The sequence below is a fragment of the Oncorhynchus masou genome, chromosome 2 (assembly GCF_036934945.1).
Source record: "Oncorhynchus masou masou isolate Uvic2021 chromosome 2, UVic_Omas_1.1, whole genome shotgun sequence".
Classification (NCBI taxonomy): Eukaryota; Metazoa; Chordata; class Actinopteri; order Salmoniformes; family Salmonidae; genus Oncorhynchus; species Oncorhynchus masou.
Window position 1 is genome coordinate 22,133,042 of NC_088213.1, and position 25,784 is coordinate 22,158,825.

General features: G+C 45.0%; 1 protein-coding gene across 2 annotated transcripts in view; it reads right to left on the reverse strand.

Moving 5' to 3' along the window:
- The window catches only part of LOC135556954 (talin-2-like), a 134,870-nt gene that overhangs the window by 58,588 nt on the left and 50,498 nt on the right, over positions 1 to 25,784 (reverse strand). For both annotated transcript variants that reach the window (XM_064990339.1, XM_064990340.1), the window contains 20 exons: positions 19,528 to 19,695; positions 19,165 to 19,262; positions 18,538 to 18,667; positions 18,272 to 18,424; positions 17,247 to 17,389; positions 16,001 to 16,128; positions 15,599 to 15,662; positions 14,927 to 15,031; positions 13,140 to 13,295; positions 10,281 to 10,382; positions 9,981 to 10,057; positions 8,772 to 8,952; positions 8,376 to 8,489; positions 7,413 to 7,521; positions 6,366 to 6,574; positions 5,220 to 5,318; positions 4,878 to 5,045; positions 3,968 to 4,102; positions 3,677 to 3,836; positions 2,514 to 2,680 (listed from right to left, as the gene is read on the reverse strand). In XM_064990339.1, coding sequence (XP_064846411.1) covers positions 2,514 to 2,680; positions 3,677 to 3,836; positions 3,968 to 4,102; positions 4,878 to 5,045; positions 5,220 to 5,318; positions 6,366 to 6,574; positions 7,413 to 7,521; positions 8,376 to 8,489; positions 8,772 to 8,952; positions 9,981 to 10,057; positions 10,281 to 10,382; positions 13,140 to 13,295; positions 14,927 to 15,031; positions 15,599 to 15,662; positions 16,001 to 16,128; positions 17,247 to 17,389; positions 18,272 to 18,424; positions 18,538 to 18,667; positions 19,165 to 19,262; positions 19,528 to 19,663 — 2,634 coding nt within the window. In that variant the 5' untranslated portion in view covers positions 19,664 to 19,695. The remainder of the gene's footprint in view (positions 1 to 2,513; positions 2,681 to 3,676; positions 3,837 to 3,967; positions 4,103 to 4,877; positions 5,046 to 5,219; positions 5,319 to 6,365; positions 6,575 to 7,412; positions 7,522 to 8,375; positions 8,490 to 8,771; positions 8,953 to 9,980; positions 10,058 to 10,280; positions 10,383 to 13,139; positions 13,296 to 14,926; positions 15,032 to 15,598; positions 15,663 to 16,000; positions 16,129 to 17,246; positions 17,390 to 18,271; positions 18,425 to 18,537; positions 18,668 to 19,164; positions 19,263 to 19,527; positions 19,696 to 25,784) is intronic.

A 25,784-nucleotide genomic window follows, 5' to 3' on the forward strand; every position in this document is an offset into this window, starting at 1 on the left:
CATATATTCATCGTATAATATAATCAGGGATCAGCTAATGTTGACGGCAACACTGGAGCAATTAGGGTTAAGTAGCTTGCTCAACAGCAGATTGACAGATTTTTCACCTTTTGGTTACCTGCCCAACACTAACTGTTAGGCTACCTGCAACTAGGGGTTGTGCTATAGTGTTGAATACAGTCCCCTTTCTGACAGTTACCAAGGAAACAGTGGCTGGACAAATCCTTCACTGATAGTGATAAAGATAGCTGCTATAACGTGATTAATGTGGAATCAAAAGCATCTTACCAGCTGTAAGATACAGCCCCATTTAGCATTCATGATGGCAGGGACATTAATACTTGTCTGTAAGGCTGAGGAGCAGATGAAGAATCAAATGGACTGCCTGAATAAAAGTAGACTGAAATTTAACTAGACAACCAGGAAGCACCCAAATAGCAGTGGAAAAAGCTCTGGTTTGAATGAATGTAATCAAATGCAATTACAACCCCATTTGGATAACCATATCAAACATACATGAAATGCATGTCAATGTAAATTGTAAATAATAATTTGTTAACTGACTTGCCTAGTTAAATAAAGGTTAAATAAAAAACAAAATAAAAACAATACACTGGCAGCTCTGCGAACTACAACCTGTAGTTTTTGTCAGAGAAAGTATGACATAGAAAGGGGTTAGACTAGCCAAATTCTTTCAGACCCCATAGCGATGCCTGTCCTCCTCCAGTCAGTGAGAACCGCTCAGTCTCTTGGTCTCTGGGTGGTGTTTAAATAGGAAGGCCACCATAGCTGGACACAGCGGTACAATCAGTGATACCTCAGAGGTCACTGGTGGTTCATTAGTGATGAGGTCACTTCATGGGAATATGGTGATCTGAGGGACAACACGGGACATCCTGCTGTGGACATACACTGCTCTGAAAGACATCCTGGGATTCAAAAACAGATGTCTCTCTCTAGGGTCAGCAGCCGGGTCCTCTTTTCCCCAGCACATCCAGGCAGACAACGAAAAGGTCACCTTGTGTGTACAGGAAGGGGAAAACAACGGACAGGACAGATCATCGTTCTTGGAAGGGAGTTTGAGGAATTTCACTGCTCTAGTTGTGTAGAGGACGAATCGGTAATATTCTACTTTAGTACAACCTACCGTTTGGACAACTCCTCTAGTGCATACATAATGGAGAATCTATGCTCTAACCCAGGGGAGTCAAACACATCCCACGGAGGGCCTAATGTGTGCAGGTTTTTAGTGTTTCCATTCAATTGAGACTGCCCTTGCTGTCTCCACCTGGTCGGTTACCCTCTCTCCAATGGGATTCTCTGCCTGAGTCACTGGCTTACTGGTGCTCTTCCATGCCATCCCTAGGAGGGGTGCGTCACTGATGTGATCTTCCTGTCTGGGTTGGCTCCCCCCCTTGGGTTGTGCCCTGGGGAAGAACTTCGTGGGCTATACTCTGCCTTGTCTCAGGATGGTAAGTTGGTGGTTGAAGATATCCCTCTAGTGGTGTGGGGGCTGTGCTTTGGCAAAGTGCGTGGGGTTATATCCTGCCTGTTTGGCCCTGTCCGGGGTATCGACCCCTAATGTCTCAGCCTCCAGTATTTATGCTGCAGTAGTTTGTGTCGAGGGGCTAGGGTCAGTCTGTTATATCTGGAGTATTTCTCCTGTCTTATCTGGTGTCCTGTGTGAATTGAAGTAGGCTCTCTCCAATTCGCCCTCTCTTTCGGAGGACCTGAGCCCTAGGACCATGCCTCAGGACAACCTGGCATGATGACTCCTTGCTGTCCCCAGTCCACCTGGCCGTGCTGCTGCTCCAGTTTCGACTGTTCTGCCTGCGGCTATGGAACCCTGACCTGTTCACCGGACATCTGTCCCAGACCTGCTGTTTTCAACTCTCTAGAGACATTTACTCTTGAAGTGCTGCACTGTTGCACTCTCTACAACCACTGTGATTATTATTATCTGACCCTGCTGGTCATCTATGAACATCTTGGCCATGTTCTGTTATAATCTCCACCTGGCACAGCCAGAAGAGGACTGGCCACCCCTCATAGCCTGGTTCCTCTATGTTTCTTTCAAGGTTCTGGCCTTTCTAGGGAGTTTTTCCGAGCCACCGTGCTTCTACATCTGCTTTGCTTGCTGTTTTAGGCTTGTTTTCTGTACAGCACTGTGTGACATCAGCTGATGTAAGAAGGGCTTTATAAAGACATTTGATTGATAGACAACCAGGTGAGGGGAGTTATTTACTAATCAGTGACCTTAATTCCTCAATCAAGTACAAGGGTGGAGTAAAAACCAGCAGACACTGGGCCTCTGTGGAAAGGTTTTGACATCTCTAAACCCTTTTTACTAAATAAATGAAAACAGGACACACTCTGCACACTTGATCAGATGCAAGTTTCAGTGCTTAATGTGCTACGCTTTTAATGAACGACCTTCATCAGACCTGTTCTGACAAAGGTTGTTGTTGACCGAAAGCTTAGCACAGTAAGTAAGCCATTATTACGTACTGTACCTTAGCAGCCTCCACCATCCTGGCTGTGGCGTCTGCCAGTAGTTTAGCTGCAGCAAGTAGCTTCTTAGAGTTGTCAACATCCACTTCCACCTCAGCATCTGACCGCATGGCATTCACCAGGTCAGAGGTGGCCTGAGCTAGGACCCTGGCCTGCCGAACCATCTCTCCTGAGAGGGGAGACAGGGGAGAGAAAGAGGGGGATGGGTAGAAGTAGAGGGGGTGGAGACGTGTGTGTGTGTGAGAATGAGCCAGCGAGCAAGTCAGCAAGAGAGCCAGCGAGCGAGTTAGCGAGCGAGTCAGCGAGAGGGCGCGATAGCGAGCGAGCAAGCCAGCGAGAGAGAGAGCCAGTGAACCAGTGAGCCAACGAGCGAGCGGCAGAGCCAGCGAGCGAGCGACAGAGCCAGCGAGCGAGCGACAGAGCCAGCGAGCGAGCGACAGAGCCAGCGAGCGAGCGACAGAGCCAGCGAGCGAGCGACAGAGCCAGCGAGCGAGCGACAGAGCCAGCGAGCGAGAGACAGAGCCAGCGAGCGAGAGACAGAGCCAGCAGCGAGACAGAGCCAGCGAGCGAGCGACAGAGCCAGCGAGCGAGCGACAGAGCCAGCGAGCGAGCGACAGAGCCAGCGAGCGAGCGACAGAGCCAGCGAGCGAGCGACAGAGCCAGCGAGCGACACAGCGAGCGGAGAAAGAGAACAAGACGAAGTTAGGCTACTGTATGACTAAATCCTGCTCGTCCAAGGTGACGAGAGATGGGTATTTATTCTCTCTATTAAAGAACACATGGCTTTAAACTGCAGTCATCTGGCAGCCAGCATTGAGAACTCGAGCCAATCTGCCAACACTCCCCTGGGAGAGAGAATGAGTCTATTTCCAATCCATTTTTATACTCAACTAACTGAGGCTTATGTCAGGTGTGACTTGAACCCACATATTTGCTGTTGGCTGAAAGCCAGCATTCTTCAACAGGTTGGGTACAGAACAGAATGAGGTTCTTTAGAGTAGCTGGCAGACACTTTCTATACACCAAGAGGCTTTAAATCTAAATATCAACAAACATTCATCAATTTAAACAATTAAATAAAGCTTTATTGGCATTTAACAGTTCTATTTAGCGACTTCATCTTTACCACTACTAGGGAATCCCCTTCCTTCCCTCCTCTCCTCACCTGCGTCTCCCATGGAGCTGAAGATGCTCTCTGTTACGGTCATGATGGTGTCTGTGGCCTGGTCGTAGCGACCAATGGGCTCGCCGTGGGAGCCGTAGTGGCATACGTGCTCCAGCAGGTCCCCGAGGGCCTGACCGACAACACTGGCTGCAGAACTCACCTGCAGGATGTCTCTCAATTCAGTTTCAATTCAGGAAGTACACTGACAAACCCATTTCAAATGTTCCTCAATGCTTCTATATGAGAAAATTGTACTGAAATTGAGATGGAGTTGACCCCAACTACGCTCACCTGCTTCAGCATCTCCCCGTCGACTGTGGCAGAAAGACAGGCCTGGACACAGCCCTCCACTGAGCGGTCCACCAGCTTCCCTGCCTCAATCAGCTGCTCCTGGCACACTGGGGAGCTGATGGTGGGACTCACCACCTGCAGGGAGAGATGGAGAAAGTGAGAGAGGGATATAGAGAGTTAGAGGAAGAGCGAGATCAGCTGCTCCTGGAACACCAGAGCACTGATGGTGACAGTCACCACCTGGAGAGGAAGGGGTGGTGGAGAAAAATGAGTGAATGTGTTGAAAGAGAAAGAAAAAGGAAAAAATATGAAGTAAACAAATCATGTAAGATGAAAAACACTTGAACATCTACGTGTATATTATTGAAGTTACTAACTTTACCTGGGGTTATTGAAGTTACTAACTTTACCTGGGGTTATTGAAGTTACTAACTTTACCTGGGGTTATTGAAGTTACTAACTTTACCTGGGGTTATTGAAGTTACTAACTTTACCTGGGGTTATTGAAGTTACTAACTTTACCTGGGGTTATTGAAGTTACTAACTTTACCTGGGGTTATTGAAGTTACTAACTTTACCTGGGGTTATTTACTAACTTTACCTGGGGTTATTGAAGTTACTAACTTTACCTGGGGTTATTGAAGTTACTAACTTTACCTGGGGTTATTGAAGTTACTAACTTTACCTGGGGTTATTGAAGTTACTAACTTTACCTGGGGTTAACTTTACCTGGGGTTATTGAAGTTACTAACTTTACCTGGGGGAAGTTACTAACTTTGAAGTGGAAGAATCATAGCTACTGTTGTTGAATTATCCACCGCAGCACTGCCACAAACCTTTCCCCCTCTCACATCATTCTCATCATGATGAAAAGTCAGTTGGAGTGTGTGAAAGGTCTACAGTGTTGTACCTTGGCACAGGCCACCAGCTGGGAGGTGGAGAGGGCACACTGAGTGGCAGCAGCGATGACTCTGTTCTGTAGGACCGTGTCGTCTGCCACCTGGGCCACGTTCTTAGCCTTCAGCACCATCATGGCTGCCGCGTTGGCCACCGCCTTGGCCAGGATCATCAGCACCTCCTGAAATGGTCATCACCATTATTCATGTCCATCCCTCTTAATAAATTCTAATAAGCAAAGGTTACGCTTGAAATTCGGATTGGGTGCAACTGCAGAATAATCCCTCTAAATGTGCTGAGTCTGAATCGCATGTGAAAGGTTGTAATGAGAAAGTGAAAATAAACAGACTCTTACCTGGAACCTCTCGTCTGACTCGTTCTCTCCTATCTGAAGCAGCAGGTCCCCACTGGCCTGGCCTATACTGCCTGCTGCACTCAGCACTGTCTGACGGGGCTGAGGGAACAGGAAGTCACAGTACAGCTATGGCACAAGGGTTAGCCCATGTGGGGTCTACAGTAGGTAGACCTAAATTACAGCTGGCTCAGCATCTACGCTTAGCCCCAGAAGGTCGACACACCAGACTAGCTTAGATGAGCTACTGTATTTCTGAATCCACATCAGGGTATTTTCATATTGTCAAGACAGAATCTCCCAAAAACATTATTATCCCAACTGGCCTTGAAGAGAACACTGTGAGCATAGTGAACTGGGCCTGCAGGTGCAGGTCTATGTGAAATCCATTATTCAACATGGCAGTGATAAATCATTCACAGCAGAATTATCCTCACCAGCCTTTGTTTTGTTCAACGTGAACAAAACACACAGTAGCAAAGGAAGGGTGAATAGCTCAAATGGCCATATTTTGTTATGGTTCTGCCTGGCTGTCGGTCTCTGGCCATCTGTCTCTGTTCAGACATGAGGGCAGGAATACAATAGACAGCCAACACATGACCCACACACACACTCCCTAAAAAAGGGAAATATTAATCAAATTAAGCCTTGTAACTGGGAGAAGCGCCACCATATGAATACAGTAGGAGCTCAGTTGGTATTATTGAGGCCAGTGGTGCATTAGTGATAAGTACAGTATAAACACCTCCAATCAATCAGAGGTCAAACCTAACACACTCTACAGCCTTCTATTACCCTCTCTTTACAGACAATACAACTGGGAAAGATCAACTGTGATGTTTGTTCTGTTACTAAAGAGAATATAAAATGCCTTATATCAGGGACAATGGAACTTAATGAGAGGTCCAAGTAAGTCTAGAACATTGAATCATGTGTAGAAGCTAGCTCATGTGCTCTTCAGATACCACAGGTGTTGGGCTAAAGCATTGTTGGTATAAAACTCTGGCCATGGAAAGCCACAGTAGGCCAATCTGCAGGCTTTTGTTTCAAGTGTGCTTGCTTTGCACTAAGCTGGAACAAAAGCCCGTAAACACTCTAGGCTCTCCTGGACCAGTGCTGAGGCATCTGACTCCGCCAGCCCTGTCTCACCTCTCCGGAGGCAGGCTCCACAGCCTTGAGCAGGTCAGAGACGGCCCCAGCAAGGTTCCGAGCGGCACCCATAAGGTCATTGCTCCCGTCCGTGACGTCCTCTATAAGAGCAGCCAGTAGCTTCACACCCTTAGACATCTCAGTCAGGTTGGAGGAGATGGTGGTGATGGCACAGCCCACTGCGGTGTAGTCTGTGTCTGTCGGGTCACCTATATGAGGGAGGGAGGAATGAGGGGAGGGGACGAGAGAGAGAGCAGAGAGAGAGAGAGGGAATAGAGTATAGTAAGCGAAAGAGAGTGGGGATGGAAAGAGGCAGAGGATAGAAAAGGAGAATGAAAAAAACGAGAGAGAGATAGAGAGAGCAAAGTTAACCATCTCAAGCCCTTCTGGCCTGTCCTCTGGGTACCTAACAGGGTGCAGTACAGTGAGCCAGTATGTGTCACAAACTTGTACACATGTTACACTCAGCATGTCACATTAGATCATTCTGTTTAGACATGAGACTGCTGGTGGGAATGACCAGACATTTAGATTAAAGGGGAAAGGTTCAGGGACCGTATAAAGCATCTCAGAGCGCTGGTCCAGGATCAGGACCCCTGGTCCATGTCATCTTATTCACTAAACGATGGTCTAAAAGGCCAAACTGTTCCTATATCAGCACTCTTCTCTGATTGCTGCTGGACAACAGAGCAGGGAAGTCCCCTTATATTGAAACAGATAGTTGAAGCACCGACTGTCCCTTGGCTGGGTTCAGCATGGCACCAAACCAATGATATGAAGAATACAGCCAGCTCGCATGGCCCACTAGTACACAGTATAAAGGATAACAGTTCACCATTACTGTAGATTTACATGTAATGAAAACCAGGTCGTTAACTTGAAAAATGTTAAGTGTGAATAATTTAAAAGCACAAGATATAAAAATGAAGAAAAAAACTGCTTGTAAAAATGTAAGTTCAAAACCTTCTGTCACTTCAACAGCACTGGAATATCCAGCTCTTCCATTGAACATCATGTCATTTCCTGAGTCATCCCAAAGCCACGTACCAGCGGTGAGGTTGACCACAGAAGCTGTTCCTGCGGTGATGGCATCCACCTGGGAGTGGATCTCATGTTTGGACTCATCCACCTTGTTCTGGATCCACATCTTGGACGCCTGGAGGAGAGAGATGGTACTGGTTCATTAGAATTATCACATGAAGGTGATACTTGGCAGCTAAAAGCTTGCAGAACATACAAGTAAATAAGAACAATGAAACATCAGAAAGTCAGGATTGGAGTTGGAGGATGAATGGTGATCTAGGAGCTGAAGCAGGGAGAATGGCATTGAGGGAAGAGCACTAGGGTGAGCATAGACGTAGTTAACTTTAGTTTAAGGAGTGTTATGTACATACATAAAACATGCCGTTAAGCATAAAAATCAAACATCAGAAAATTACTATATAAAATGTAAAGATTTGGATCAGAAGCTTTAAGAGTATTAACAACTTAATTATAAGTTAATAGGGCGTGAAATTAGCTGAGTGATGTGTGTGCTTGTACGTGTGTGACGGTCAGAATGCTGTTGTATGTCCCCCTCACCATGTCCTGTCCCAGTGGAGACAAGTGTGTGTGCGTGTCTGTGTGTGACGGTCAGTATCCTGTTATATGTCCTCCTCAACATGTCCTGTCCCAGTGGAGACAAGTGTGTGTGTGTGTGTGTGTGTGTCCACACCATGTCCTGTCCCAGTGGAGACAAGTGTGTGTGTGTGTGTGTGTGTGTGTGTGTGTCCACACCATGTCCTGTCCCAGTGGAGACAAGTGTGTGTGTGTGTGTGTGTGTGTGTGTGTGTCCACACCATGTCCTGTCCCAGTGGAGACAAGTGTGTGTGTGTATCCACACCATGTCCTGTCCCAGTGGAGACAAGTGTGTGTGTGTGTGTGTGTCTGTGTGTCCACACCATGTCCTGTCCCAGTGGAGACAAGTGTGTGTGTGTGTGTGTGTGTGTGTGTGTGTGTGTGTGTCCACACCATGTCCTGTCCCAGAGGAGGCAGGTTGTCCACCTCCCCCAGATCAGCCTGTGCCTGCTGTACTGCCTGCATACTGGTGTTGATGGTCCCCATCAGGGCCTGCTGGGCCGAGCTCTGGAGAGAATAAACACACAGACATGATTAATATCTACTAAATATAGAGATATAGATGGAGAGATAAATATAGAGATATGAAATGGAGAGAGAGAGAGATACATTTTAAAAGAGGATGTGTGAGAGAGAAAAAGAAAGAAGAGGGGCAGAAAGTGTGTGTGTGTGTGTGTGTGTGTGTGTGTGTGTGTGTGTGTGTGTGTGTGTGTGTGTGTGTGTGTGTGTGTGTGTGTGTGTGTGTGTGTGAGAGAGAGAGAACATGTAGCATTGCATTCCTGCTCTCACCAGTGGTGGCATGTGTCCTCGGTGCATCTGTCCCATGATGACCTGTTGCTGTGCAGAAGGCATGGTGCCCATGCTGAGAGACTCTGCTCCTATAGAGCCAGACCTGATCACCCCTGGTAGAGCCACAGAGCCATGCTCCACACGACCCACACGGTTAAACTGCTGCTGCAGGATCGTCGACCTGGAAACACGCAGATAAACAGACAAATTCTACATGAATTAACTATGGTCTGTGCATGATTTTCAAAAAGACGCATCTGTGATACTTAATATTCATCACGTAATTATCGATAGCATTTCAGGTGACAGCGTGGTCCAACTATCGAAGGATGGTGGTGTCTGTTTGCCAGACTCGGTGTGTGTGTGTGTGTGTGTGTGTGTGTGTGTGTGTGTGTGTGTGTGTGTGGGGGGGGGTGCTAACAGGAACCACGGCCGACATCAAACCTTCATTGTGTTCTTCCAGGAACAAGACTCTGTTATTCTTCAGATGAAGCCTTCCAGGTTTGGTTTCCTGTGAGTTTGCAGTATTAATGCCTGTGTCTTCCCTTAGGCCCTCTATGCTATCCACCACCCTGACTGGCCCAGATAAGGGAACAACACAAGGTCTGCGTCTCAAATGGCACCCTATTCCCTCATTAGTGTGCTACTTTTGATCAGGGCACATAGGGCTCTGGCCAAAAGTAATGCACTAAATAGGGAGTAATTTTGGACACTATCAAGGCCAATATTCCCTCAGTACAGGAACGGAAACATCAATTGAGACTAGACAGGAAAACAGGTTACGTAATTTAACGACAGCTCTATGTAGATAAAGGGACTAATACGCGTGTAATTAGGGAAGTCCAGATAAAAATGTTGTTTATCCGGATGGAGAGAATGGAGAAAAAGAGAAACTCCAACAGAGGAAGTTGATCCTAAGGGACAATACTATCCTCACTGAGGGGAAGTGTTCATGAGAACAGTCAGGTGTATTTATGAGATCTATACAATATAGCTGGAACATAAAATTGGACTGAGGCCATGTTGGCTTCATTAGCCACTGAACGGAACAAAACTGACAAAAACAGGCGAGACTACCTGGATCTCCCCAATAATAAACCCTCTTTTATATTTTGAAATGTTTTCTGTTGCGTGCCCTAATGAACACAACCCTGGTCTGTAGGACACTACTATTGTGTGTTGCTGAGCATTATATAACAGTTCACATACTTCTTAGGGGAGACGGATTCTTCCAGCATGGTGGATTCTTCATCTCCTTCTAAACCAAAACGGTCTCTACTTTGCTTCTACAGAGACAGAGACAAAGAGAGAGAAATTCACAAAGTGACATTGGATCAAAGGTGACAATGGCTATTCCATCTCTAAAAGGCAACACGTATTGTGATTGGCAGGTAGGTTTAGGCATAACTATTTGGACATGCATGTGAGTATTGATGTTTTCTAGAAGCAGTGTCCCTGACTTTAACAAGTGGATAATCTCGCTGCGATGGGAAAGGGTTTCCTACACACCTTTTTGAGGATGATGTCGATGTATCCAGCGATGAGCTGAGAGATTTGTTCTCCCTCAGTGGTCTGGACTGAGTAGTAGCTCTCCTGGTACTCACCAAAATCCTACAGCAGAGGTCCATACCAAATATAGCATTTTATACTGGACTATTACAAAAGCCTACAACAGACAGACAGAGGATGATACCAATTCCTATACATCCCTACCAGAGGCAAACACACACGGCTTCATACCAAATCCTATACATCCCTACCAGAGGCAAACACACACGGCTTCATACCAAATCCTATACATCCCTACCAGAGGCAAACACACACGGCTTCATACCAAATCCTATACATCCCTACCAGAGACAAACACACACGGCTTCATACCAAATCCTATACATCCCTACCAGAGGCAAACACACACGGCTTCATACCAAATCCTATACATCCCTACCAGAGGCAAACACACACGGCTTCATACCAAATCCTATACATCCCTACCAGAGGCAAACACACACGGCTTCATACCAAATCCTATACATCCCTACCAGAGGCAAACACACACGGCTTCATACCAAATCCTATACATCCCTACCAGAGGCAAACACACACGGCTTCATACCAAATCCTATACATCCCTACCAGAGACAAACACACACGGCTTCATACCAAATCCTATACATCCCTACCAGAGGCAAACACACACGGCTTCATACCAAATCCTATACATCCCTACCAGAGACAAACACACACGGCTTCATACCAAATCCTATACATCCCTACCAGAGTAAACACACACGGCAAACACACACGGCTTCATACCAAATCCTATACATCCCTACCAGAGGCAAACACACACGGCTTCATACCAAATCCTATACATCCCTACCAGAGGCAAACACACACGGCTTCATACCAAATCCTATACATCCCTACCAGAGACAAACACACACGGCTTCATACCAAATCCTATACATCCCTACCAGAGACAAACACACACGGCTTCATACCAAATCCTATACATCCCTACCAGAGGCAAACACACACGGCTTCATACCAAATCCTATACATCCCTACCAGAGACAAACACACACGGCTTCATACCAAATCCTATACATCCCTACCAGAGACAAACACACACGGCTTCATACCAAATCCTATACATCCCTACCAGAGACAAACACACACGGCTTCATACCAAATCCTATACATCCCTACCAGAGACAAACACACACGGCTTCATACCAAATCCTATACATCCCTACCAGAGGCAAACACACACGGCTTCATACCAAATCCGACAACAGTCAAACACAGGCCAGCAACGCCAAATGCTGCATCTCACACTGGAATAACACAGAGGTTCATGACAAATGCTCCAGCTAATGGCAACCTATATACAGTATCTCTTACTGGAATAACATTCAAAGCAAGATCCCAACCACTGCAGTGGTTTCGCTTGTCAATGTTTACATAGAGGACTTGGCTCAGTGTGTGGGGATTAATGTGAACGTATGGAATGAGTTTACAGAGGACTTGGCTCAGTGTGTGGGGATTAATGTGAACGTATGGAATGAGTTTACATAGAGGACTTGGCTCAGTGTGTGGGGATTAATGTGAACGTATGGAATGAGTTTGGAATGAGTTTACATAGAGGACTTGGCTCAGTGTGTGGGGATTAATGTGAACGTATGGAATGAGTTTACATAGAGGACTTGGCTCAGTGTGTGGGGATTAATGTGAACGTATGGAATGAGTTTACATAGAGGACTTGGCTCAGTGTGTGGGGATTAATGTGAACGTATGGAATGAGTTTACATAGAGGACTTGGCTCAGTGTGTGGGGATTAATGTGAACGTATGGAATGAGTTTACATAGAGGACTTGGCTCAGTGTGTGGGGATTAATGTGAACGTATGGAATAAGTTATTTATAACAGACGCCAGACATTGTGCTGCTGGAGCCTAGACATCAAACTGCTAGCAGGCTGTAGCCACTGTCAGATTAAACCAATTACAGTTATTGTCATATAAAGGCACACTTCACATGGAAGAATCTGTGTGGGGAAAGAAGAAAATCACTTCGGACATTAAATATCAGGAGACGTTCCATAGAATATCCTTCTATACTCCTTAGTCATATATATTTCTTTTAGAATATGAAACTGATCTGACCCTGCCAACAGGGGTTTGAAAATGGATGAAAGGATCCCCACAAAGGAATAAGCATGATTGGTTGAATACAATTCTAGGAATATATTTCAAAGCATTCACCAAAAGGTACAGCTTAATTTCCAACAGCTTCAAGGTACAGGGGCTGCATGCCAGATGGCACCCTATTCCCTCTGGTCAAAAGTAGTGCATTTTAAAGGGAATATGGGGCTACTTGGGACTCAGAGGGAACATTCCTGAACTGTACCAACACAGAGAGGATTCATTGAACAGAGTGTTGGTAAAGACGGCATGTCTACAAAAAGACATCTTCTAGATGAGGCATTTCTTTAGTCACGGACTCTTAGTAAAGTCACAAAGGGCAGTCAAGCAAGACAAAGGGGGTTTGTTCAATAAATTAAGTTGAACAATTGAATGAGTGACGAGAAGAGTCTTCATACTAATTGTTTATGAGAAGAGAAACATTCAGATGAACATTTCATGTACTGAGAGTCTATGTGTAATCTACCTAAGGAATACAGCACAAAGGACATACATGTTAGAGGGCAGATAATGGATTGGTGTTTGCATATAAAATATACAAGAGGTCTCTGTCTCTGTGGACCCTGTCAGTCTTCTAGTGGACTATAAGAAGTGGAGGCGGCAGCACTGAGGAAGGGAGTCTTACCAGACAGACACACACACACACACGCTGGGACTCTCACCAGGGTGAAGCTCTTGGGCGAGGCGGCCCATCTCTTTACAGTGGTGAGGGGCCACTCCTGCACCACGTCTTTGGTCTTCTCCTCCAACCTCATCACTGACTCTTTGGTTATCCCCAACAGCCTGGGGACCAGCTTATTCTTACTCTTCATCTTCTCCTATAAAACAGTGTGACAGAACAATGGGAAATATTAAGCAACAAAACCTTATTGGGGAACCATGGGAGAATAAGCAACAAAACCTTATTGGGGAACCATGGGAGAATAAGCAACAAAACCCCATTGGGGAACCATGGGAGAATAAGCAACAAAACCTTATTGGGGAACCATGGGAGAATAAGCAACAAAACCTTATTGGGGAACCATGGGAGAATAAGCAACAAAACCTTATTGGGGAACCATGGGAGAATAAGCAACAACTAACACTCAGAGAACAGTGGAAAATACGCAACAAATTCATACTATTAATCTTCTAATACAAACAAACAGTCAATAGAAAACAATGGAAAATAAAAAGCAACAAAGCTTCATTAGAGAACAGAGTGAAATAAGCATCCAAAACCTCATTAAACTTCATTTTCACATGAACGGTTAAGAGTGTCCTTAATATGTCTAATCCATCAAGAATCATGGACTGCCTTACACTCACACTTTCCTAAAACCAGGGGACCAGGGGAGCTGAGGGGCGGGGGTATCAGTGGAGCTGGAGGGTTGAGGGGCGGGGGGACCAGGGGAGATGGAGGGGTGACGGGCGAGGGGACCAGGGGAGCTGGAGGGGTGACGGGCGGGGGGACCAGGGGAGCTGGAGAGGTGACGGGCCGGGGGGGACCAAACAAACTGGCCCCTCCTATCTCCCTGTGGGGGCTGCAGTAAAAGGACAGACACTGCCTGGCAGAGGTGCAGCCAGAAACCACTAGTTAACTCTCCAGATGCTTGCTCTCAGTCTCCCTCGCGCTCTCTCCCTGCTCACAGGGAAGTAATCATTACGCCACACTCCAGTGCACAGGCTGCAGGCACACAGTTGGTCACTTTCCAGGAACACAATGAACCTAACAGAGGTGATGATGATGGAAGTAAGTTAGTGTTCACTGCTTTGCTACAATTCTACCAGCTTAACCAGAGCCATTAATCCATCAACTATGACTTTTGTCTTTATATTACCTTCTCAGAAACCACTGTGGGATGTGTTTGAATCAAAAGGTTTATTGTTCATCACTTCTACGTATTGCTTTAACTACTACTCAAACGTCTATATCCAGATATGAAGAATTTGTAAGAAATGTGTCTAACAGTTTTGTTTAGCTCACATCTACATAAGATTAATGGGTGTGCCAAAATGTGCAATATTTCCTCAGTCTAATTCATTCAAATCATTAGCACACTGCCTTGTGTTGCTCTGCCATTTCTTAACTAGGAAAGTGTGACTCTGGAGTCTGAATAATGATGCGGTCATTTTTCTAGCCTGGTACTAGATCTTATTTGTACAGTACTAGCCAACTCCTATGGTTGTTGCTGGCAAGACTGCACAAATAGATCAGGGACCAGGCTAGGAAACGTGTAGTTTGTAGAAGCCAGATGAGCATATTTCAGTCATCTGGTTGGTCTTAAACCTAATGCTCAGGTGGGATTGGATTCTGTCCACTCCAAAGAGAAGACATTCCTCTGATATGAAAGAGTGCAACGAGGCCTTGGTGTTGCAACAACATGAAAAGCTACTGATATTCAGCTGTAACCCACTCATTTCTGCACCTGCTAGTACTTCACACACACACACACACACACACACTTACCTTCACCAGGAAGAAAGACACTCCGTATGTCCTTAGGGACCTGGCTAGCTTCACGTACTTTACTTTAGCTTCTATCTCTGTCATCTCACCACAGTTCTTGTGGTCCTGAGAGTTTGAAAATAGAATAGAATATATTAAAGCTGTAAGGCACGATGGGGTGTTCTGCGTTGTGTCGTGCATAAGAACAGCCCTTAGCCGTGGTATATTAGCCATATACCCAGGGGTGCCTCATTGCCATTATAAACTGGCTACAAATGTATACCTGCGGTATACAGTCTCATATACCATGGCTTTCAGCCAATCAGCATTCAGTGCATGAACCACCAGGGTTCTACTTTTATTTAGACTATCAACAGTTGTATGGGACTAAGAAGTTGACAGAATAGGAACCAAAAGTTATAAATAATGAATTCAGAAACAAGCAAATTAATTGAAGATAAAATGGCAATATATTTGTATTTATTTAACCTTTATTTAACTAGGCAAGTCAGTTCAGAACAAATTCTTATTTATAATGACGGCCTAGGAACAGTGGGTGAACCTCCTTGTTCAGGGGCAGAACGACAGATTCGATCTAGCAACCTTTTGGTTACTGGCCCAACGCTCTAACCACTAAGCTACCTGCCGCCCCAATATCTACTTCTATAAGATTCATAAACAAACTGGACCAACCTGAAAGATTTTCTTTTCATTCCCTCGCTGCTTGATATATTCTTTAGGTAGAAACTCCTTGAGGCTAAAATAGATTACAGGTAGGTACAGGTTGAGAGATCATACATAAAACCATGAAAAGTCTGCTGGTTTAAAACAACAAAACCCCATTTAATATGGTGAGGATTTGTATTATGAAAACAAATAACAGATTTCTATCAGCACCCTGAAGTAATACATTCCTTCCAGCAATATGTCTTCAATGTATTGAATAGCATCATCATCACCATGTTCATCATCATCCTTCAACCTGATTCAGAGGGGTTGGGTTAAAGGTGGAAGACACATTTCAGTTGAATGCATTCAGTTGTACAACTGACTAGGTATCCCACTTTCCCTTCGCCTTATGGAAGTGAAGCTTACTCTAGGAATCCAGGCTTGTGTTTGTGTTCTATGTGCGGTCCAAACTGGATCTGAGCCTGGATCCCTGCAAACTCACAGGCCTTGTCGAAGGACACAGGGTGAGAACCATTTAGGATGTCATCTCGTGCCTGGGAGAGAGATAAACACACACACTTAATATAATCACCGTCATAAGAGACGCGCCACTCAAGGTTCTCCAAGGATGTTTTAATTCTGGAATGGTAAGAGATGAAGATGAAACCCAATATATCACTAGTAATATGGAGCGTCTGACTCCAGTTTCTTTACATTCTTGACTGGGAAACAATTCACTTCCTGAAATGATGGAACTGACCCCCAACCATGGTGACCTATCAAAACAAAAGACCTCTAACACTAGTACCTCTAATGACCTCATCTCAACCCTGATCCCTTAATGTTATACAGCCCATCAGCCTGATCGAGACAACTCTCATACAGAGAATAATGAGCCCAGAACAGAGAGCCTGCTGAGTCTCATATACCTACTTATTGAACCAGATCCTTTATCTGGCTGAACCATCTCTCACAGCCATTTACACACACTACAACACACAGACAGCACAACATGACTAGCAATGGAAGTGGTGCTTTAGTCCTTTTGAGGAAGAGCAGAGGTCAGAGGAGGGGTGTGTTAAAGACTAGGCAGGACCCCTGGGACCAAATGTCACACAGAAGAGGACACTGTCAGTAGACACGGGAATAGGGTCCCAGTCCCACCATGACTTGACAATGACACAAATGCAATATGCCAGCTGCATACATCAAAATACAATACATCGCAAATGCACTGACAAATGATTTAGAAATGCAGGAAAATATACATGCGTGCACACACCTTGAGGCAGTAATCATTGTGGTGGTAATAATGAGACACCAGAGGGTGAAGCACCAGCTCTGGCTGTGTGTGTGTGTGTGTGTGTTCAATTATTATTATAAAAGGAAAAATAAATGGAATAACAGATGTTCTCTATCCATCAACATTCATCCATTACAGCATGTTTCTGGTGAAGAGCTTAATTGCTGACTACTATGCAGGGCAAGTACAACAGAGGAGAAGGCATGAGTGTGGAAAGAGGGAAGGAGAGGGGCGGGAGAGAGTGAAAGATAGTTATTGAGGAGGGAAGGATGAAAAGAGAGAGTAAGAAAGAGAAGGAGAGAGGGAAGTGGAAAGGACAGAGACGTGTTAAAAGCAGAAGGAGAGGAGAGACCGCGGTGAGGGTCAGACCTGGACGTAGAGCAGGTTGAGCTGGACCGGGTCTCGTGAGTCCACGTTCTGGTCTGAGTAGAAGAACTTCCTCCTGAGCAGAAGAGTTTCGGTCTCCTCCACCCCCTGCTCACGGAACGTTCTGCTGTGGTCAAGCCAGTTTACTGAACACACACACACACAGATATTAACTCAGATTCTGACCTTCTCAACAAACTTAAAAATCTAACCATAATTCTCTCCATGGGTTGACTCAATATTTTATAAAACCAAAATCCATGTTGGCGTCAGTGTTCCCCTGAAGGGGGGTAGTGATAATGTCAATAGTGGTGTAAAGCTGCCCATCAGTTTGATGGATGTGCCAATAACTAGAGGCTGGAGAGGAGCTGCCCTGTCCATGGCCTGTAGGCCTGCTGTGAAGTGTTCAGTCAAAGACAGACGTCCATTGCCTACAGCACATGAGAAATGGACACTACCGCTCAGGAAAAAAGGAGGAAAATACAATTTGATGTGCGATAACAGAATCCAACCTCAAATCACTATTAAAATAATACCTTAAACAAAAATATCATTCAAATAATGTTGCTTCTGTCCAAACTCTTATGAAACACGCAGATGTATCAAAATCTATTTTCAGAACAGACAGAGCAATACCTTCAAGGATAGCAGATGCAATTTAGCTAACTAAATAATCCTGTTACTGCGAACTTTATTCAAAACATATTTGGCTCATATGATCGGTTGAATTATAAAAAAATGACCATAAGGGAAATTAAATTGGCTTCAGTATCAACATGTTCCCAGAACTAGTGGCAATTTGTAGAGATGGCAGGTAGCCTCGTGGTTAAGAGCGTTGGCCAGTAACCGAAAGGTCACTGGTTTGAATCCCCAAGCTGACAAGGTGAACATTCTGTTCATGTGCCCTTGAGCAAGGCACTTAACCCCAATTTCTCTGGATAAGTGTCTGCTCGAGATGTTTGGCCTCAACTAAGGCCCTATAGTTCACAAGGAGTTAAAAATAATAAGTGAAGTTGGCCTAAACTCACAGTCATCATCTGTGTGAAGCTTGGCTTTGAGTTTCTCCATCTTCCTCTCGTCTCGGAGCAGAGTCCTGTCTTTCTTCAGGGTGCCCGTCCCATCCTCCTTCTTCTCCTCCATTACCTCCTGGATCAGAGAGTACTCCTCATAGTTGGTGATTCCTGAAATCACAGGGGAAAGCTTTCAGACAACCTCAAACCACTGGCTCCCCTAATGACAGGTGTTAAAACAAATCATGTAATCCAGGTGTTTTTACAAATAATGGACCACTCACCTATTCTACTGCATATCGTCACTAGCAGCTCTCCCACTGTTTTGGAGTCATCCACCATGATGGTTTTCACAGCTCCATCCAGCATCTTGATCTTCAATGGCCTCTGCTTCTTCTTGTATTCAAGGATATCCTGAGAGGGAGGGAGAGCAAAAGATAAACTGTGAATGTGGCAAAAAGTAGAGCGAGTGATCAAACATTTAGCCAGTCGAAGGCGAGAGGGATGAACAAAGGGCAGAAAATCTAATTTAACGGTTGCCTATTCCATCCCCACAACTCTCTAATTTCTCACACACAGCAATATGAAAAAGATTTTCCTCTGAACTACATACTCTGTCATTCCAACAGGCCTGGTACTTCACCCTGCTTTAAACACACAGCACTTGTCTAGAGAGGAAATACCAAAGGAAAACACATCCAATGAACACGTTTGGTGTGTGTGATCTTTGAGGACCGACTTCAATCAAGAATAGTGTCAGTGTGTTACAGTATGTGATTCTCATACTTTAAATACTTTCTCCATGGCAACAACTACAAAGAACCTTTGCTACAGTAGAGAACCCTCGATACAGTATAGGACTGGTCAGATTACTAAGGGTTACAGAAGGTATGCTTTAGGTAGGTTTTCACCCCATTCCGCAGCATGTAATAATCCAGAGTTCTTCCTGACTCCAGCCAGATGCCTTTCCTGGGGTCCTCATCAGAAAGGAACAGACCGTAGTCTGAGGCTGGAAGACAATAGGAATAGAAGTTACCATTAGCAATAGGATGAATGATGCATTTCTACGCCCTTGTTTCTAGTGTCGAGAAGCAGGTACCATTCTAATTCTTCCGAAGTGCATCCTCCCTTCCTTGAAGTACTCAGTGCTAAGACATGACTGTACAGATGAAAGCCACCTGGTGCCCTTGCTTTCACCTGTTAAGGAAGGATGGTCTATAAAGGAATTTGAACATGGCCTCTGTCGCTTGTATGTCTGTGTCTTGTGAGTGTACCTTGTCCAGTCTGGGCTTCGGGAACCCTCTCTCTGATGATTCTGCAGGCGTCGTAGACGGCCGTGGACGGCTCAAACTGCATGGTCTTCACCAGGTTGCACTGGCAGACGCAGATCTTCAGGGACAGGGCCACCATCTTGGCCGGCGGTGTGGGGGGTATGTCTACACCTGGGAGAGTGGAGGGTGAGATCAGTATAAGATGTGGATGAGAACAAAGGAAATACAACTACTTAGTTATTTTCCATGACGCCAAGACACAGACGTGATCGCACCACATTAGTAATATTTCACAGAATTCATTCTGGTGAGTTAGAGCCTATGACAAATTCACAAGTTCTCAAATACAGTCCATCTGTTGTCTGGGAAAAAACGAAGGGGGTCAAAACTGAAGTCATGTCTGTATCTGGATTTAAACAACATGAGAAGAACACTGCCATCTGTCTGTCTCACTGAGCGGGCAGACACTCAAACAACCTAAAACTCAATTTATCTGTAACCCAGACAGACAGAAATGAGCCATGTGCCACTCGGAGACGACAGAGAACATATCCTGCATATTACTCTGACAAGGAGAAATAACTGCACCTGGTTGGTACACACTCAGAGGGTTCAAGTCTAATCAACAGTCTATTTACCTAGATATATACCTACAACCATTTCACTACACCTGCAATAACATCTGCTAAAAATGTGTATGTGACAAATCAAATTTGATTTGACAGCATAAGGGGAGAATTTCCTACCGCATATACAACCTTCGGACTGACCAGAACAACCTGCTCAAGTTAGGAAAACACTCTCCAACAATCTATAGGACTAGGGCTGTTGCGGTGTCCGTATTACCGCCACACCGGTGGTCACGAGTCATGAAGGCAGTCAAATTCCACGTGACCGTTTAGTCGCGGTAATTAGGCTTCTCCAAGCTCTGATGCTGCTGATGGTATTAGTAGCTTACCTAACTTGCTAACTGCCTGGTACTCTGCACTCTACTGTCCTTCTAATCACTCTGACAATGCAAATGTGATCGAAAATCAAATCAAACACTTCATGAGCTCATGTTGCGCAACATTTCTATAGGCTATGCAATTGCAAATCAAATCAATCAAATCAAATTTTATTTGTCACATACACATGGTTAGCAGATGTTAATGCGAGTGTAGCGAAATGCTTGTGCTTCTAGTTCCGACAATGCAGTAATAACCAACAAGTAATCTAACTAACAATTCCTAAACTACTGTCTTATACACAGTGTAAGGGGATAAAGAATATGTACATAAGGATATATGAATGAGTGATGGTACAGAGCAGCATAGGCAAGATACAGTAGATGGTATCGAGTACAGTATATACATATGAGATGAGTATGTAAACAAAGTGGCATAGTTAAAGTGGCTAGTGATACATGTATTACATAAGGATGCAGTCGATGATATAGAGTACAGTATATACGTATGCATATGAGATATATAATGTTACTTACCCTACATTATTCAAGGTAGCATTGTTTAAAGTGGCTAGTGATATATTTACATAATTTCCCATCAATTCCCATTATTAAAGTGGCTGGAGTTGAGTCAGTGTCAGTGTGTTGGCAGCAGCCACTCAATGTTAGTGGTTGCTGTTTAACAGTCTGATGGCCTTGAGATAGAAGCTGTTTTTCAGTCTCTCGGTCCCAGCTTTGATGCACCTGTACTGACCTCGCCTTCTGAATGATAGCGGGGTGAACAGGCAGTGGCTCGGGTGGTTGATGTCCTTGATGATCTTTATGGCCTTCCTGTAACATCGGGTGGTGTAGGTGTCCTGGAGGGCAGGTAGTTTGCCCCGGAGATGCGTTGTGCAGACCTCACTACCCTCTGGAGAGCCTTACGGTTGAGGGCGGAGCAGTTGCCGTACCAGGCGGTGATACAGCCCGCCAGGATGCTCTCGATTGTGCATCTGTAGAAGTTTGTGAGTGCTTTTGGTGACAAGCCGAATTTCTTCAGCCTCCTGAGGTTGAAGAGGCGCTGCTGCGCCTTCTTCACGATGCTGTCTGTGTGAGTGGACCAATTCAGTTTGTCTGTGATGTGTATGCCGAGGAACTTAAAACTTGCTACCCTCTCCACTACTGTTCCATCGATGTGGATAGGGGGGTGTTCCCTCTGCTGTTTCCTGAAGTCCACAATCATCTCCTTAGTTTTGTTGACGTTGAGTGTGAGGTTATTTTCCTGACACCACACTCCGAGGGCCCTCACCTCCTCCCTGTAGGCCGTCTCGTTGTTGTTGGTAATCAAGCCTACCACTGTTGTGTCGTCCGCAAACTTGATGATTGAGTTGGAGGCGTGCGTGGCCACGCAGTCGAAAACAGTGGTGCCCTCTATTAAAAAGAGGATCCAATCAGCTTTCTATAGGCTAGGCCTACTATATTTATTTCTCAACGTTCCTAATATTAAGCACATTGCTTCTCTTTACAACAGGAGTATAGCCTATCTGGCTGGCATTTAAAAAATGAACATTAGCTATTTAAGTGCATAGGTGACGTGTATTTGTCCCCCTGCCCGTTTCGAGACAGGTGCATGATATTGGTCCATTCTAAATCAATACAAATTTCACACATATGTTATTTAGTATATGTAAAGACAATAAATCAAGAATAGTCTGATGGATGACAACATTAGCTTGTGAATTATATATTATCATTTGTGAATGATGCCCAGCATAAGGCAAGAAACAACGCATTTTTTGGCTACTTTAAAAAAAAAATCATAGTCGCACACCCCATTTAGCCTAGCCCAAAGGCCGATATGTTTTGAGGCCTATAAGGTTTGTATCACAACTAAAGTGGATAAATAACTTCTTAAAATTAAGCACATTAAACCGCTTTACAAGGGGTCTAACTGGCAAATAAAATAATAAAAATCTAATTGTATTTGTCACACACATGGTTAGCAGATGTTAATGCGAGCGTAGCAAAATGCTTGTGCTTCTAGTTCCGACAATGTTCCATTTGGCAAAAATGTAATCCCTACGGCCAATTCCACATTCAACCATGATGAACTCAGATTAGCCTGCTGCAAGTGAGATGGACTTGTTTGGGGAGAAGGGCATGGTAAAAAAAAACGACTCAGAGAGCAACATCTGGTGCGAAGCTAACAGTGAGCAAAAATGTAAAAATTCCACATTCAACCTGAACTCAGATGAACCATTACTCAACCATGCTAACAGTGCAGCAGGCTTCTTAAATATCTTCTTGATAAACTGAGGCTAAAGGTTCTAATGCATTCCTGGAGCATGTAGCAGACTATGATCCATCCATTTTACATGGAGAGCCTGTGGATAATAAATAGGTTAGTGATGTCAGACCATCTTCTCCATGCAGCCAGTCCCCACATGAATGATTACAGAAACAGGAGTTTCTCAGACTAAACAGGATGGGCCATGTTAGTTTGATGGAGTGTGTGGACACATGTCTACTTGTGCTTGTGTACAGAATTGTGTATTAAAAGTCCTAAGAAACACCAAAGGGGGGTCGGTGTGTGAGGACTAGGGCTGTAGGTGTGGTAGAGAGACAGTATGCCAGTGCTTTAGTGCCTGGGTATCACACATGCAAACTTACTATGTACAATCAAAAGACAGACACACCGTTGCAGAAGTTAGGTGGTGTGTCCCTGCTGCCTGGTTTACTTGGTGATTTATCAACTTCACATGTATCTCATTAGCACGGCATCTGGATTCTCTCCAAAACACAAACACAGTGGGCGACGCTGAATTGTGTGTGTGTGTGTGTGTGTGTTGGGTCAGGAGGTCTGTGTCAGTAGGCAGCAACATTAAACACAGATGTAAGGTTTCACCCAGAGAGGAGAGGAGCCTCTGACCCCAGACAGACCTGCTGGAGGGTAACTAGAGAAGGAGCATGACAGAGGCCATCTCCAGCCTCATCTATCAACTTATTGGTTACAGCCTCCCTCATCTTCTCAACCCACCGTCTCTGGACACTCCATGTAGCCAAGGCTGCCTGCCTGCAGGCACATATCTAGGACCAGCTTAGCCTCTCCCGGTCCGAAACAAAATTCTTAGAATCTATCCCTAGTCCCCTCGCTCCTACCTGCGACCTGATGGCTACTGACAGCTCACATCGCCAACATGTCCGTTCAGTCATGGGTTGCCATAGTTACATAAACTGCTTGCAGTAATCTTTGCCCTGACATTTTCAAAACAAAGGAGAGGGGGAACAACTACACACAGTCAACGTACCCACAACACAACATTCCCAGATTGACAATAAGTAGATTCTCCTCTGTCAGTGGAGGCAGTAGAACCACATCAAAAAGGCAAGGCAGTCAGCTTGGATCAGTGAGTGAGTAAAATATACCCTACAGATACTGAATGACACATTCTCTCCAAGACCAAACAGCTATACAGAACCAGGAGGTCACTCACCCATACAACTCTCCACCCACAACATTTAGCACATAATGCACAAGGAGGAACATGATCAAACCCACCGTCAACGCAGGGAAACAAGAATAGGGAGTCCCCTATGATGTCAGGTGTAGATATCAAATGACAGGCCAACCGTGGGTTTTATGATGTAGTTCTGCATACATGTAGTCTGATTACTAGTCATGTCTGGTAAAATCCCTTGAGGGGCTTTTCAGGGACAGAGAACAGTTATGGTTTTCATGTTTCTGTTCCACCAGCTTAGACTGTTTCCCTGCAGTCATAAGAAGGTTGTGAAAGCTTTTTGAAAGGACAGCAACAACAGGAAGTAAAAGGCATCAGGCATAAATCTCAGCTCCTGCACCGGCAACTCAACGAAGGGCTGAGCCAGACATGACAGCAGCATTTGCACTTTGCATTTGCACCCCTGGACCTCCTGAAACACACTGCGTAAGCAAGCACTGTGGATAACTAAACAGTCACACACACACACCTCTTCTGGTTCGCCCTGTGTGAGACCCTCTTCACTCCATTATCTCCATGTCAGCAGGAGGCAGCAGGAGCTAAAGCACTAGATAGATAAGCCAAGCTCAGAAGTGAGTCATTATACAGACCCCACTATGCTTCTGGGTCGACGTTTGTCAAGCCTGCCTCTCTGCCTGCCTGCCTCTCTGCCTGCCTGCCTCTCTGCCTGCCTGCCTCTCTGCCTGCCTGCCTCTCTGCCTGCCTGCCTCTCTGCCTGCCTGCCTGCCTGCCTGCCTCTCTGGCTGCCTGCCTAGGCATAAACATCTCCATACAGCACACATCAATCTCCCTGGAACACACAGCTTGCTTTGGGTAGGGTCCCAAATAGCACCACATCCATATTTAGTGCACTACTTTTGACCAGGGGATATAGGGCTCTGATCAAAAGGGATCAGAGCCCTGGGATGCAACCTGGGACACTCTTCCAAACAGAGGGATTCCTGAGACGCTCAAGAACGTCTGCCTTGGAAAGAAATGGGACCACTGACTTCCCTACAGGAATATCTCACAAAAGAATAGTACTACCAGTCTGTTCTGTAGACAATAGTGTAGGTGGTATGTAGGCGTTAAGGCTGTAGGTGCATTTAAAATTCCATCAAAAAGGCTGAAATACAGTGCCTTCAGAAAGTATTCATACCCATAGAGGTATTGCACATTTTGTTGTGTTACAGCCTGAATTCAAAATGGATTAAATAGCTTTTTTTCTCTCTCACCCATCTACACACAATACATCATAATGACACAGTGAAAGCAAGTTTAGAAATGTTTGCAAATTTGACATTGAAACAGAAATCTCTCATTTACATAAGTATTCCCACCCCTGAGTCAATACTTTGTAGAAGCACCTTAAGCAGTGATGGCAGCTGTGAGGCTTTCTGGGTAAGTCTCTAAGAGCTTTCCAAACATGGATTGTGCAACATTTCCCCATTATTCTTTTCAAAATTCTTCAAGCTCTAGTTGTTGATCATTGCCAGACAAACCTTTTTCAGGTCTTGCCATAGATTTTCAAAACTGTAACTCAGCCACTCAGGAACATTCACTGTCTTCTTGGTAAGCAACTCCAGTGTAGATTTGGCCTTGTGTTATAGGTTATTGGAGTGCTGAAAAGGTGAAGGCATTTGAAAAACCTCCCTGGTCTTTGTGGTTGAATCGGTGTTTGAAATTCACTGCGACTGAAGAACCTTACAGATAATTTTATGTGTGGGGTACAGAGATGCGGTAGTCATTAAGAAATCATGCTAAACACCATTACTGTGCACAGAGTGAGTCCATGCAACTTATTAAGCAAATTTCTACTCCAGAACTTATTTAGGCCA